The sequence below is a fragment of the Hyla sarda genome, chromosome 5, assembly GCF_029499605.1.
Source record: "Hyla sarda isolate aHylSar1 chromosome 5, aHylSar1.hap1, whole genome shotgun sequence".
Classification (NCBI taxonomy): Eukaryota; Metazoa; Chordata; class Amphibia; order Anura; family Hylidae; genus Hyla; species Hyla sarda.
Window position 1 is genome coordinate 363,235,413 of NC_079193.1, and position 12,886 is coordinate 363,248,298.

General features: G+C 43.3%; 1 protein-coding gene and 1 long non-coding RNA gene across 9 annotated transcripts in view; one reads left to right on the top strand and one right to left on the bottom strand.

The window, feature by feature from the left end:
• LOC130272771 (uncharacterized) overlaps positions 1-5,945 on the top strand; it is a 12,262-nt gene extending 6,317 nt beyond the window's left edge. Inside the window, exon 3 of the long non-coding RNA XR_008843734.1 lies at positions 5,853-5,945. This is a non-coding gene — a long non-coding RNA (uncharacterized LOC130272771). The remainder of the gene's footprint in view (positions 1-5,852) is intronic.
• A 1,585-nt stretch (positions 5,946-7,530) lies between these two features.
• Positions 7,531-12,886, bottom strand: part of CYRIB (CYFIP related Rac1 interactor B) — a 168,183-nt gene continuing 162,827 nt past the window's right edge. For all 8 annotated transcript variants that reach the window (XM_056522752.1, XM_056522751.1, XM_056522755.1 and 5 more), the window contains 2 exons: positions 12,241-12,311; positions 7,531-8,510 (listed from right to left, as the gene is read on the bottom strand). In XM_056522752.1, the coding sequence (XP_056378727.1) occupies positions 8,447-8,510; positions 12,241-12,311 (135 nt within the window). In that variant the 3' untranslated portion in view covers positions 7,531-8,446. The remainder of the gene's footprint in view (positions 8,511-12,240; positions 12,312-12,886) is intronic.

Sequence of the window (12,886 nt, forward strand, 5' to 3'; positions counted from 1 at the left end):
ATCATGGTGGGGGCAGCATCATGTCTGGAGGAAACCAGGTACTGCCCATCACCTGCCCAATACCATCCCTACAGTGATCATGGTGGGGGCAGCATCATGTCTGGAGGAAACCAGGCACTGCCCATCACCTGCCCAATACCATCCCTACAGTGATCATGGTGGGGGCAGCATCATGTCTGGGGGAAACCAGGTACTGCCCATCACCTGCCCAATACCATCCCTACAGTGATCATGGTGGGGGCAGCATCATGTCTGGGGGAAACCAGGTACTGCCCATCACCTGCCCAATACCATCCCTACAGTGATCATGGTGGGGGGCATCATCATGTCTGGAGGAAACCAGGCACTGCCCATCACCTGCCCAATACCATCCTTACAGTGATCATGGTGGGGGCAGCATCATGTCTGGAGGAAACCAGGCACTGCCCATCACCTGCCCAATACCATCCCTACAGTGATCATGGTGGGGGCAGCATCACGTTTGGGGGAAACCAGGCGCTGCCCATCACCTGCCCATCACCTGCCCAATACCATCCCTACAGTGATCATGGTGGGGGGCATCATGCTGTGGGGACAATGAGACTGGTCAGGGTTAAGGTAAAGCTGAATGGAGCATAAAGGGTCTGAACACTTTCCGAATGCATTGCACATTTCCCACACACAGCTGAGGCCTCACTTTGTCGCTCTTCAGACCTCAGTGTTAGATCTCGTCTTCCCGTTACAGGTGGATGCGCCACATGTTCTGCAGGTGTTATTTACCACCCTGGCGCTTTTTCTTTTCCAGGCATTTTTACATCTCAGAATTTATTATTAGATCTATGATTAATATCCAGAAAGCAGCTGCCGATTTACATATTCGCCCGAGCCTGAAATAAATGTATGCAGCGAAGAATGCCAGCTGTGCCCAGATGCCAGTGCCAGGGTAATACGGGGCTCTACAAGTCATCCTAAAAAAGTCTGTAGGGACTAAAAATGGAACTTTTATACAATAGAGCAGTGGTCTTCAACCTGAAGACCTCCAGATGTTGAGTTGTAGTGGGAGTTGTACTTTTGCAACATCTGGAGGTCCGCAGGTTGGAGACCACTGCAATAGTGTGTGATGATAGGCAGGGCTGGCTCTGCCTATAGGCAAAACAGGCAGCCGCCTAGAGCGCACTCTTGATGGGGGCACCGCTCTGCCCCCCAGAAGAAAATTAAGACAGCGAGCATCAAAACCACTCACTCAACCAGCAGCACCACCACCATAACCCCCCTCTGATGTGTGTCACCCCAGTAGTAAGGAGATTAAATGAGGAGGAGGAGGTTTGTTATAGTGTGTCACCCCAGTAGTAAGGAGATTACATGAGAAGGAGGTTTGTTACAGTGTGTCACCCCAGTAGTAAGGAGATTACATGAGGAGGAGGTTTGTTACAGTGTGTCACCCCAGTAGTAAGGAGATTACATGAGAAGGAGGTTTGTTACAGTGTGTCATCCCAGTAGTAAGGAGATTACATGAGGAGGAGGTTTGTTACAGTGTGTCACCCCAGTAGTAAGGAGATTACATGAGAAGGAGGTTTGTTACAGTGTGTCATCCCAGTAGTAAGGAGATTACATGAGGAGGAGGTTTGTTACAGTGTGTCACCCCAGTAGTAAGGAGATTACATGAGGAGGAGGTTTGTTACAGTGTGTCAACCCCAGTAGTGAGGAGATTACATGAGGAGGAGGTTTGTTACAGTGTGTCACCCCAGTAGTAAGGTGATTACATGAGGAGGGGGTTTGTTACAGTGTGTCACCCCAGTAGTAAGGAGATTACATGAGGAGGAGGTTTGTTACAGTGTGTCACTCCAGTAGTAAGGAGATTACATGAGGAGGAGGTTGTTACAGTGTGTCACCCCAGTAGTAAGGAGATTACATGAGGAGGGGGTTTGTTACAGTGTGTCACCCCAGTAGTAAGGTGATTACATGAGGAGGGGGTTTGTTACAGTGTGTCACCCCAGTAGTAAGGAGATTACATGAGGAGGAGGTTTGTTACAGTGTGTCACCCCAGTAGTAAGGAGATTACATGAGGAGGGGGTTTGTTACAGTGTGTCACCCCAGTAGTAAGGTGCTTACATGAGGAGGTGGTTTGTTACAGTGTGTCACCCCAGTAGTAAGGAGATTACATGAGGAGGTGGTTTGTTACAGTGTGTCACCCCAGTAGTAAGGAGATTACATGAGGTTTGTTACAGTGTGTCACCCCAGTAGTAAGGAGATTACATGAGGAGGAGGTTTGTTACAGTGTGTCGCCCCAGTAATAAGGAGATTACATGAGGAGGAGGTTTGTTACAGTGTGTCACCCCAGTAGTAAGGAGATTACATGAGGAGGAGGTTGTTACAGTGTGTCACCCCAGTAGTAAGGAGATTACATGAGGAGGGGGTTTGTTACAGTGTGTCACCGCAGTAGTAAGGTGATTACATGAGGAGGTGGTTTGTTACAGTGTGTCACCCCAGTAGTAAGGAGATTACATGAGGAGGTGGTTTGTTACAATGTGTCACCCCAGTAGTGAGGAGATTACATGAGGTTTGTTACAGTGTGTCACCCCAGTAGTAAGGTGATTACATGAGGAGGTGGTTTGTTACAGTGTGTCACCCCAGTAGTAAGGAGATTAGATGAGGAGGAGGTTTGTTACAGTGTGTCATCCCAGTAGTAAGGAGATTAGTTGAGGAGGAGGTTTGTTACATTGTGTCACCCAAGTAGTAAGGTGGGGTGTGTCAAAGGGCGGAGCCAATGGGTAGAGTCAAGGGGAGGTAAAATTAGTTTTTGCCTAGGGTGGCAAAAATCCTTGCACTGGGCCTGATGATCGATGATAGTGACTATAAGGGGGAACCCCAGCTTTTCAGTATATATGTAACAGATGTAGCAGAGCTCAAAGTGTCACTATTACTATTAATGCAATAGGTGACATCATCACAAGTTTCGCCAAATCACAAACTCAGCACCGCTACATCAGTGGGATCTCCTGTCCTGTCATGGCCCTGTAGAGAGGTTTTATCCCAGCGCGGTGCGTCCCGTCTTGCACATTGCTGCGTTTCTCTCGCCCCGGGGAGGACACAATATGGGGCCACTGAGGAGTCTGCAGCTGTCTGAGAGGAGCCTCTCGCATCGCAGCCAAGTGTTACGTCTACATTCCTGCCTGTACATAGCCTGACTCCTCGCTGTGACCATACATAGCCTGGACGTATAGGCGGCACAGGACACCAGGCGGTCACGTGCTTCCAAACCGGCCGACATATTCACACAACATTGGAGTCACATAAGGGCAACCATAAAAAGACATGAGATTTATCAAAACCCGTGTAGAGGAAGAGCAGTGCAGTTGCCCATAGCAACCAGATCCCTACTTTCATTTTTCAGAAAGTGAAAGTAGAGATCTGATTGGTTGCTACGGGTAACGGTACCAGTCTTCCTCTGCACAGGTTTGGATAAATCTCTTCTATTCTGACCCCCCGGAGCGCTGATTCCCGCTTTTTACTTATTTCGATGATCAAGAAGCAAAATAGAACAGTGGTCACAAACTGTGGCCCTCCAGATGTTACAAAACTACAACTTCCAGCATGCCCAGACAGCCAACGGCTGTCCGGGCATGCTGGGAGTTGTAGTTTTGCATCAATCTACTATTATGGGTGAGACTTGTAACATAGAATATCTTTATACCAACCAGGCTACTCTTGTATGGAAACGTCTATATCGACGCACAGTTGTTTAAAGGGGTATTCCGCTATCAGAAAAAATTATATTTAAAAAAAATATATAACCTGAAGATATCCAACTTACTATTATAGTGTTATCGCTAATTGTACTGGCTTCAGCATGTTTTTATATTATTTCGCCTAGAGAGGAAGTTGTGTAGTCCTCTCATTGCCAGTATAGTGTTGTCTGACAGCTCCCTGGCTCCTTCCTCTCCCCTGACAGGAAGTTGTGTAGTCCTCTCATTGTCAGTGTGTTGTTGTCTGACAGCTCCCTGGCTCCTTCCTCTCCCCTGACAGGAAGTTGTGTAGTCCTCTCATTGTCAGTGTGTTGTTGTCTGACAGCTCCCTGGCTCCTTCCTCTCCCCTGACAGGAAGTTGTGTAGTTATCTTATTGTCAGTGTGGTGTTGTCTGACAGCTCCCTGGCTCCTTCCTCTCCCTTGACAGAAAGTTGTGTAGTTCTCTCATTGTCAGTGTGTTGTCTCAGCAACTCCCCGACTTCTCCCTCTTCCCTTACAGAAAGTTCTGTAGTCCTTTCATTGTCAGTGTGGTGTTGTCCCAGCAGCTCCCTAACTCCTCCCTCTCTCCTGAGATGACGCACCATCCTCTGTGTTTCAGGACCAATGGATGTATCTTACCTCTAAGTCATATCTCTATGTCATTTCCCAACCAGTGTACAAAACTACAACTCCCAGCATGCCCGGACAGCCTTAATAGTGATCAGGCCATCAAAAGAGAGAAGGGCTGCTATTGGCCCCGGATCATCAGTCATAGCCATAATAATCACAAGGGCTGAGTTTCACATGCCCCGGCAGAAATGCATGGAAATCTATACATTATAATAATAATAAATAATAATAATAATAATAAAAAATAATAATTAATAATAGTAGTAGTAAATAATAGTAAAAAAAAAATAAAAGAAAACTGGCAACACTAGAGAGTAAATTCACGATTTGTCGCACGTCCTTTCATAACTTTGGCGCACGTACAAATACTAAGAAATTATAGCGATTTTTACCGGGAACTGCTGCCATTTACCTCAGACAAGCGGACAACGCCACATACTCTCCAGTAAGTGTTTGGAAGTGCTTTTAAGGACATCTACATGGTGATTAACACTTATCCCCTATCCACAGGACCGCTGGGACCCCCTGTGATCTCCTGCACGGGGCCGCGGCTCTCCCGCAGCATGACGTTGCGGCCGGGACGCCTCCTCCATACATCTCTATGGGAGAGACGGGGAGGCAGCGTTCGTGCCTCCCCCATAGAACTGTATGGGGACGAGGAGGAGACGGGGCGTCACCGTCGACCTCTAGGTGGCACCCCGTTAGGGAGATCGCAGGGGTTCCCAGCGGTCGGAACCCCCGCAATCAAACACTTATCCCCTATCCTGTGTATAGGGGGATAAGTGTCATACCGCTGCAGTTTTCCTTTAAGTAATGGGTTTCGAGTTCTGATCTGCTTAGTTTTGTGTATAAGTAATTATTTTATTATGTTGGACTCTTTTAAAAGGTTTTCTTAAAGTTGAAATATAATTAGAGCTAGTCAACATGTCAGCTGAGGGTTCCTCTGAGGGTTCTATTTCTAGTATAAGTGGAGATTTAATTATTTTATATATTTTTTTATTTTATATTTTTGTTTTATACTATATATAGAGATGAGCGAACTTACAGTAAATTTCGATTCGTCACGAACTTCTCAGCTCGGCAGTTGATGACTTATCCTGCGTAAATTAGTTCAGCCTTCAGGTGCTCCAGTGGGCTGGAAAAGGTGGATACAGTCCTAGGAAAGAGTCTCCTAGGACTGTATCCACCTTTTCCAGCCCACGGGAGCACCGGAAAGTTGAACTAATTTATGCAGGAAAAGTCATCAACTGCCGAGCTGAGAAGTTCGTGACGAATTGAATTTACTGTAAGTTCGCTCATCTCTAATTATATATTCTGAATTATATATTAATATATATTTTAATATTTCAATATCATTTTTTAGAATATTGGGTATCATTTATGGGTATTTTGCATGGTCAGCTTGTTGGAGGAGGTTACGTTTTGCTTAGATATTATAAAATTAACTTTGTGGTGTGCAATGTCATTTCTGTGTGTTACTTTTTTTTTTTATTGGTGGCGAATTGCGACTTTTGAAGGGTTATTGCGCCCAAATTTGCGCCACAGTTGATGAATTCTCAGTTGATGAATTAGTAACCACTGCAGGAAAGGACTTGAAAAGTCGCTTAGGTAAGAGAAACGTTGAAAATGGCTAGAAGCAAAAGTCGCATATGTAGGTCGCATAAATCAGGTGGCGACAAAATATTTTTGACAAAAATACGTGAGAAGAATGGGGTAAACACAATAATGAATACCTCCCCCCCCCCCCCCCATGTCCTGATCAATTGAAGGGGATTTTCCATCTTAACTAGTGAAGTTAAATACTTTTCAATTATATTTATATATCAACCTGACCATCTGTTCTAGATTGAAGCAGTGGTCTGTAACCCAGACAACAAGCTGCCAACCAAGGGAGGAAAGGAGCAGGAACATCAAGAAGAGGCAAATTTACTTACTGTCTTGTCCACAGTGCTCTCTGCTGACACCTCTGTCCGTGTCAGGAACTGTCCAGAGTAGCATAGGTTTGCTATGGGGATATTCTCCTGCTACATTTCCTCTGTAGCATACAGCTGCTAAAAAGTACTGAAAGGATTAAGATTTTTTTTAATAGAAGTAATTTACAAATCTGTTTAACTTTCTGGCACCAGTTGATTTAAAAAGGAAAAAAAAAAAAAAAGTTTTCCACCGGAGTACCCCTTTAAATTCAAAGGGGACAGCCGCTGCACAATAAGCGGATGGAAAACCTCCCATTTTCCTAAAAGACAATTGGGGAAATTTATCAAAACCTGTGCAGAGGAAGAGTGGTCCAGTTTCCCATAGCAACCAATCAGATTGCTTCTTTCATTTTCCACAGGCCTCACCTGTGCAGAGGAAGAGTGGTGCAGTTGCCCATAGCAACCAATCAGATCGCTTCTTTCATTTTCCACAGGCCTCACCTGTGCAGAGGAAGAGTGGTGCAGTTGCCCATAGCAACCAATCAGATCGCTTCTTTCATTTTCCACAGGCCTCTTTAGAGGCCTGTGGAAAATGAAAGAAGCGATCTGATTGGTTGCTATGGGCAACTGCACCACTCTTCCTCTGCACAGGTTTTAATAAATCTCCCCCAATGATCCTGGGGGAGCGGTGAATACGCCATGAATGTACATGATGTGCACCCATTTACGAAAACGGGGCGGGAGGGAGTGTCTGACTCCATTCTATAAAATGCAGACCCAAATTACCGTAGCAACATAGGCTCAAATTAGCAACACTAGCGACCCGGCCTAAGTCGCTAGTCTACAGTCGGGACCGGCAACGTCCTAGTGCCGACTCATCCGGTGGGGGTCGGCTGCACTAATTTTTGCACAGAGTTTCCAAGTAGAGATGAGCGAACTTACAGTAAATTCGATTCGTCACGAACTTCTCGGCTCGGCAGTTGATGACTTATCCTGCGTAAATTAGTTCAGCTTTCCGGTGGGCTGGAAAAGGTGGATACATTCCTAGGAAAGAGTCTCCTAGGACTGTATCCACCTTTTCCAGCCCACCGGAGCACCTGAAAGCTGAACTAATTTATGCAGAAAAAGCCATCAACTGCTGAGCCGAGAAGTTCGTGACGAATCGAATTTACTGTAAGTTCGCTCATCTCTAATTCCAACCTTTATAGTCCCAAAAAAATAAAACAATGGCGTAAAAACAACGCAAGGCGCATCAAATGACGGCAGGAATCAGAGGCACGCATTAGAAAAATGAAAGCTAACTTTTATTATTTAACAGCCATCCATTGGACATAAACATGCATACGTAATTCTGTTACGCACACATCACATTATGTTAGGTTAGTCATCAAAAGATTAAACATACAACATACATCCTTACAAAAATGAGTCAAAATGCAACCTAAAAACATTTTCTTTTGTATTTTTTTTTTTTTTTTTTCTAATTCCAAAAAATCATTGTGCTGGGTACCAATATTTTTTTATTTTATTTTTTTTACAACAATTAATTTAAACATCTCTGCTCATTTCTTTTCTTGGCTGCACATGGAAAAAAAAAAAGCTGCAATAGAAACAAATTCTGGTTGTTTTTTTTTTCACATATAGTTTTTTTTTTTTTTTGTTAAGTTTTTGTTTTCGACAGCAGAAATAGGCAGTTCCGCCATGCAGTTTAAGCAATATTAAATATTAGGTTATTTTCTGATGGGGGGAAAAAAATAAAATAAAATAAAGTCTAAAAATATTTAGTTCAAGTCACAGAATTTCTCCCTCCCCAACTTGGAAGGAAAAAATAAAAATAAAATTCTAACGCAATGCATAAATAGCTGCCACTGAAACGGCCATTTTGAAAAAACATTTTTTTAAATTTTTTTTTTAATTTTTTTTTTTAACACACTACCTTCCCAGGTCTGAATCCCACAGATTTTGGCACAAAAAATAAACAGACGTCAGAGCTTATTTAAGAACAAGAACACGGTTAAAAAAAAGGAAAGAAAAAAAAAAAAAAGAAGGAAAAGGGCAAGTGAGAGAGATCCGGAGGGAAGAAAATCATAAGAGGGAAGCTGGACAGAAATGGTCATTGCAATCACTAAAATCCCGTACATCTCAGTCATTGCAGAATACTGTCTCGTGTCCACAGCAGATATGCACCGACGCCTCTGTTATTGCAGCATTGCCTTGATTTGCTTCGAGGTAGTTTCATCATTCAAATGTTTTGTTGTGTACCTGGGAAAAGAGAGGACAACGGTGAGAATACAGGGGCCTGAAGAGACCTCTAATGTGTATATACATTACTTATCCTGAATTACATTCAGAGCTGCACTCACTATTCTGCTGGTGAGGTCACTGTGTACATACATTACATTACTTATCCTGTACTGATCCTGAGTTATATCCTGTATTATATTCCAGAGCTGCACTCACTATTCTGCTGGTGGGGTCACTGTGTACATACATTACATTACTTATCCTGTACTGATCCTGAGTTATATCCTGTATTATACTCCAGAGCTGCACTCACTATTCTGCTGGTGAGGTCACTGTGTACATACATTACATTACTTATCCTGTACTGATCCTGAGTTATATCCTGTATTATACTCCAGAGCTGTACTCACTATTCTGCTGGTGAGGTCACTGTGTACATACATTACATTACTTATCCTGTACTGATCCTGAGTTATATCCTGTATTATACTTCAGAGCTGCACTCACTATTCTGCTGGTGAGGTCACTGTGTACATACATTACATTACTTATCCTGTACTGATCCTGAGTTATATCCTGTATTATATTCCAGAGCTGCACTCACTATTCTGCTGGTGGGGTCACTGTGTACATACATTACATTACTTATCCTGTACTGATCCCGAGTTATATCCTGTATTATACTCCAGAGCTGTGCTCACTATTCTGCTGGTGAGGTCACTGTGTACATACATTACATTACTTATCCTGTACTGATCCTGAGTTATATCCTGTATTATATTCCAGAGCTGCACTCACTATTCTGCTGGTGGGGTCACTGTGTACATACATTACATTACTTATCCTGTGCTGATCCTGAGTTATATCCTGTATTATACTCCAGAGCTGTGCTCACTATTCTGCTGGTGAGGTCACTGTGTACATACATTACATTACTTATCCTGTACTGATCCTGAGTTATATCCTGTATTATACTCCAGAGCTGTACTCACTATTCTGCTGGTGAGGTCACTGTGTACATACATTACATTACTTATCCTGTACTGATCCTGAGTTATATCCTGTATTATACTCCAGAGCTGTACTCACTATTCTGCTGGTGAGGTCACTGTGTACATACATTACATTACTTATCCTGTACTGATCCTGAGTTATATCCTGTATTATACTACAGAGCTGTACTCACTATTCTGCTGGTGAGGTCACTGTGTACATACATTACATTACTTATCCTGTACTGATCCTGAGTTATATCCTGTATTATACTCCAGAGCTGTACTCACTATTCTGCTGGTGAGGTCACTGTGTACATAAATTACATTACTTATCCTGTACTGATCCTGAGTTATATCCTGTATTATACTCCAGAGCTGTACTCACTATTCTGCTGGTGAGGTCACGGTGTACATACATTACATTACTTATCCTGTACTGATCCTGAGTTATATCCTGTATTATACTCCAGAGCTGTACTCACTATTCTGCTGGTGAGGTCACTGTGTACATACATTACTTATCCTGTACTGATCCTGAGTTATATCCTGTATTATACTCCAGAGCTGTACTCACTATTCTGCTGGTGAGGTCACTGTGTACATACATTACATTACTTATCCTGTACTGTTCCTGAGTTATATCCTGTATTATACTCCAGAGCTGTACTCACTATTCTGCTGGTGAGGTCACTGTGTACATACATTACATTACTTATCCTGAACTGATCCTGAGTTATATCCTGTATTATACTCCAGAGCTGTACTCACTATTCTGCTGGTGGGGTCACTGTGTACATACATTACATTACTTATCCTGTACTGATCCTGAGTTATATCCTGTATTATACCCCAGAGCTGTACTCACTATTCTGCTGGTGAGGTCACTCTGTACATACATTACATTACTTATCCTGTACTGACCCTGAGTTATATCCTGTATTATACTCCAGAGCTGAACTCAGTATTCTGCTGGTGAGGTCACTGTGTACATACATTACATTACTTATCCTGTACTGACTCTGAGTTATATCCTGTATTATACTCCAGAGCTGTACTCACTATTCTGCTGGTGAGGTCACTGTGTACATATATTACATTACTTATCCTGTACTGATCCTGAGTTATATCCTGTATTATACTCCAGAGCTGTACTCACTATTCTGCTGGTGAGGTCACTGTGTACATACATTACATTACTTATCCTGTACTGATCCTGAGTTATATCCTGTATTATACTCCAGAGCTGTACTCACTATTCTGCTGGTGGGGTCACTGTGTACATACATTACATTACTTATCCTGTACTGACCCTGAGTTATATCCTGTATTATACTCCAGAGCTTAACTCACTATTCTGCTGGTGAGGTCACTGTGTACATACATTACATTACTTATCCTGTACTGACCCTGAGTTATATCCTGTATTATACTCCAGAGCTGAACTCACTAGTCTGCTGGTGAGGTCACTGTGTACATACATTACTTTACTCATCCTGTACTGACCCTGAGTTATATCCTGTATTATACTCCATAGCTGTACTCACTATTCTGCTGGTGAGGTCACTGTGTACATACATTACATTACTTATCCTGTACTGACCCTGAGTTATATCCTGTATTATAGGATAATGGAAAAAACGGATTCCTCAAAACCTGACTAAACTGTATCAAAACGTGTGTACAAATTTTAACCCGTGCACGGTTTGAAAAATGATGTCCGGTTGCATCCGTTTTTTAAAGAAAAAAACGTATACTTTTTAACTTTTCACTCGATTATGAATAAAGTTTCACTTGTTTGATTGAAATTCCAAGAAAAAAAAAACTGTGCAAAGTCAAAAACCGTATGGTGAGAACTGGATGGAACCGTACACACATACGGTTTTCTACGGATCCCATCGACTTCCATACAGTTTAATACAGTTTTTTTACCCGGACCAAAAACTGTGGTAGGCTACGGTACAGGAAAAAGGCTTTTCTGGGTGTGTTATGTGTGAGTGTGGTGTGTGTGAGTAAGTGTGGTGTGTGGATGTGAGTGTGGTGTGTGTTGTGTGGATGTGAGTGTGTTATGTGTGAGTGTGGTGTGTGTGAGTGTTATTGTGTTATGTGTGAGTGTGGTGTGTTATTGTGTTATGTGTGATGTGTGTGTCCGTGTGGTGTGTGTCTGTGAGTGTGTGTGTCCGTGTGCTGTGTTACTGTGCTGCCTAGCGCTGGGCTTCATGATTGACCGGTCTTCCATGTGTTTATAGTCTCTTTCCTGCCTCTCATGGTTGTGATGCTTTGAGGAGCTCTGTGCTGGTGTTGTACTGTATTTATTTATTTATTTTTTTGTTCTTTGAAAAAATGTCTAAATAAATACTTTAAGAAACTGCAATGCCTTATAAAACGTGATGGTTCCACCTTAACAACCGCATCAAAGGCCAGCGACGAGGCCGTAAATAAACTTTTGCGCACGGACCGTTCTCCACGCTATGGAATCATGCTCCATTACCTCTCAGGCCTCCAGTAAAGCAGATGCTTCACATCAAGAGCGGGAGGTGGTCTTGGGAAAAAGAGACAGCGAGGAGGCCGTGGAGACTCCCCCAGAAGTCTAGGAAATGAGACGTCACAGGCCGCTGGCCCCTATAACTCACGGGCGGCCATATATTACGGCCGGGACTCTCCTTTTACAGACGCCCATGCATGAAGGCCGAGGGCTCCGCTAAGAAAGTCAGTGACCAGATCCTGACTCCTTGTAGACGGTGGGAATGGCGTACCTGAGAGCGTTGAGAAGACCTTCTACACTGTTGGGGGGCTGTTCTTTGAGAACCTTAATGCAGCCTTTCATCTGAAATAGAAGAACAACTGAGTTAGTAACTTACTAATACTACGAACCCAACCCAACTTTCCCAGACTACGGAATGACATATTACACAGATATAACAGACCAAAAGGGTATAGGGCCACATAACTAGGCGTATTGTCATTCAGGGGTCTGGGAGAGTTGGGTGACTACCCTTCATTAAGTTGTAATCTCCTCCCTATTGCTGGAAGACTTGACTGAGAAGGTCAATATAAAGACTTAGGTAGGGTTTTCCCCCTTGAAACAGCCCCACTCCTGTCCATAGGTTATGTTGGGTACTGCAGAATTTAAAGATGCACTCCAGGTTTGCTTGCTTTGCCCATATAGTGCACACTTACCATCACTTGTCTTACTGCCGCTCTTATTACTGTAACTAGGTCATGTGATCACCAGTCTGAGACACAGAAAATCACAGTGCTCAATTTGTCAGAGGAAGCAGCCAATCCCGTGTCAGCTGACATCCTGTGAACTACAGGATGATCTGATCCCCTATCAGATCCCTCCTGTTAGCTCTCAGACCACCCCCCTTTTTACAGCTCTATCTGTATACTGCAGCTACT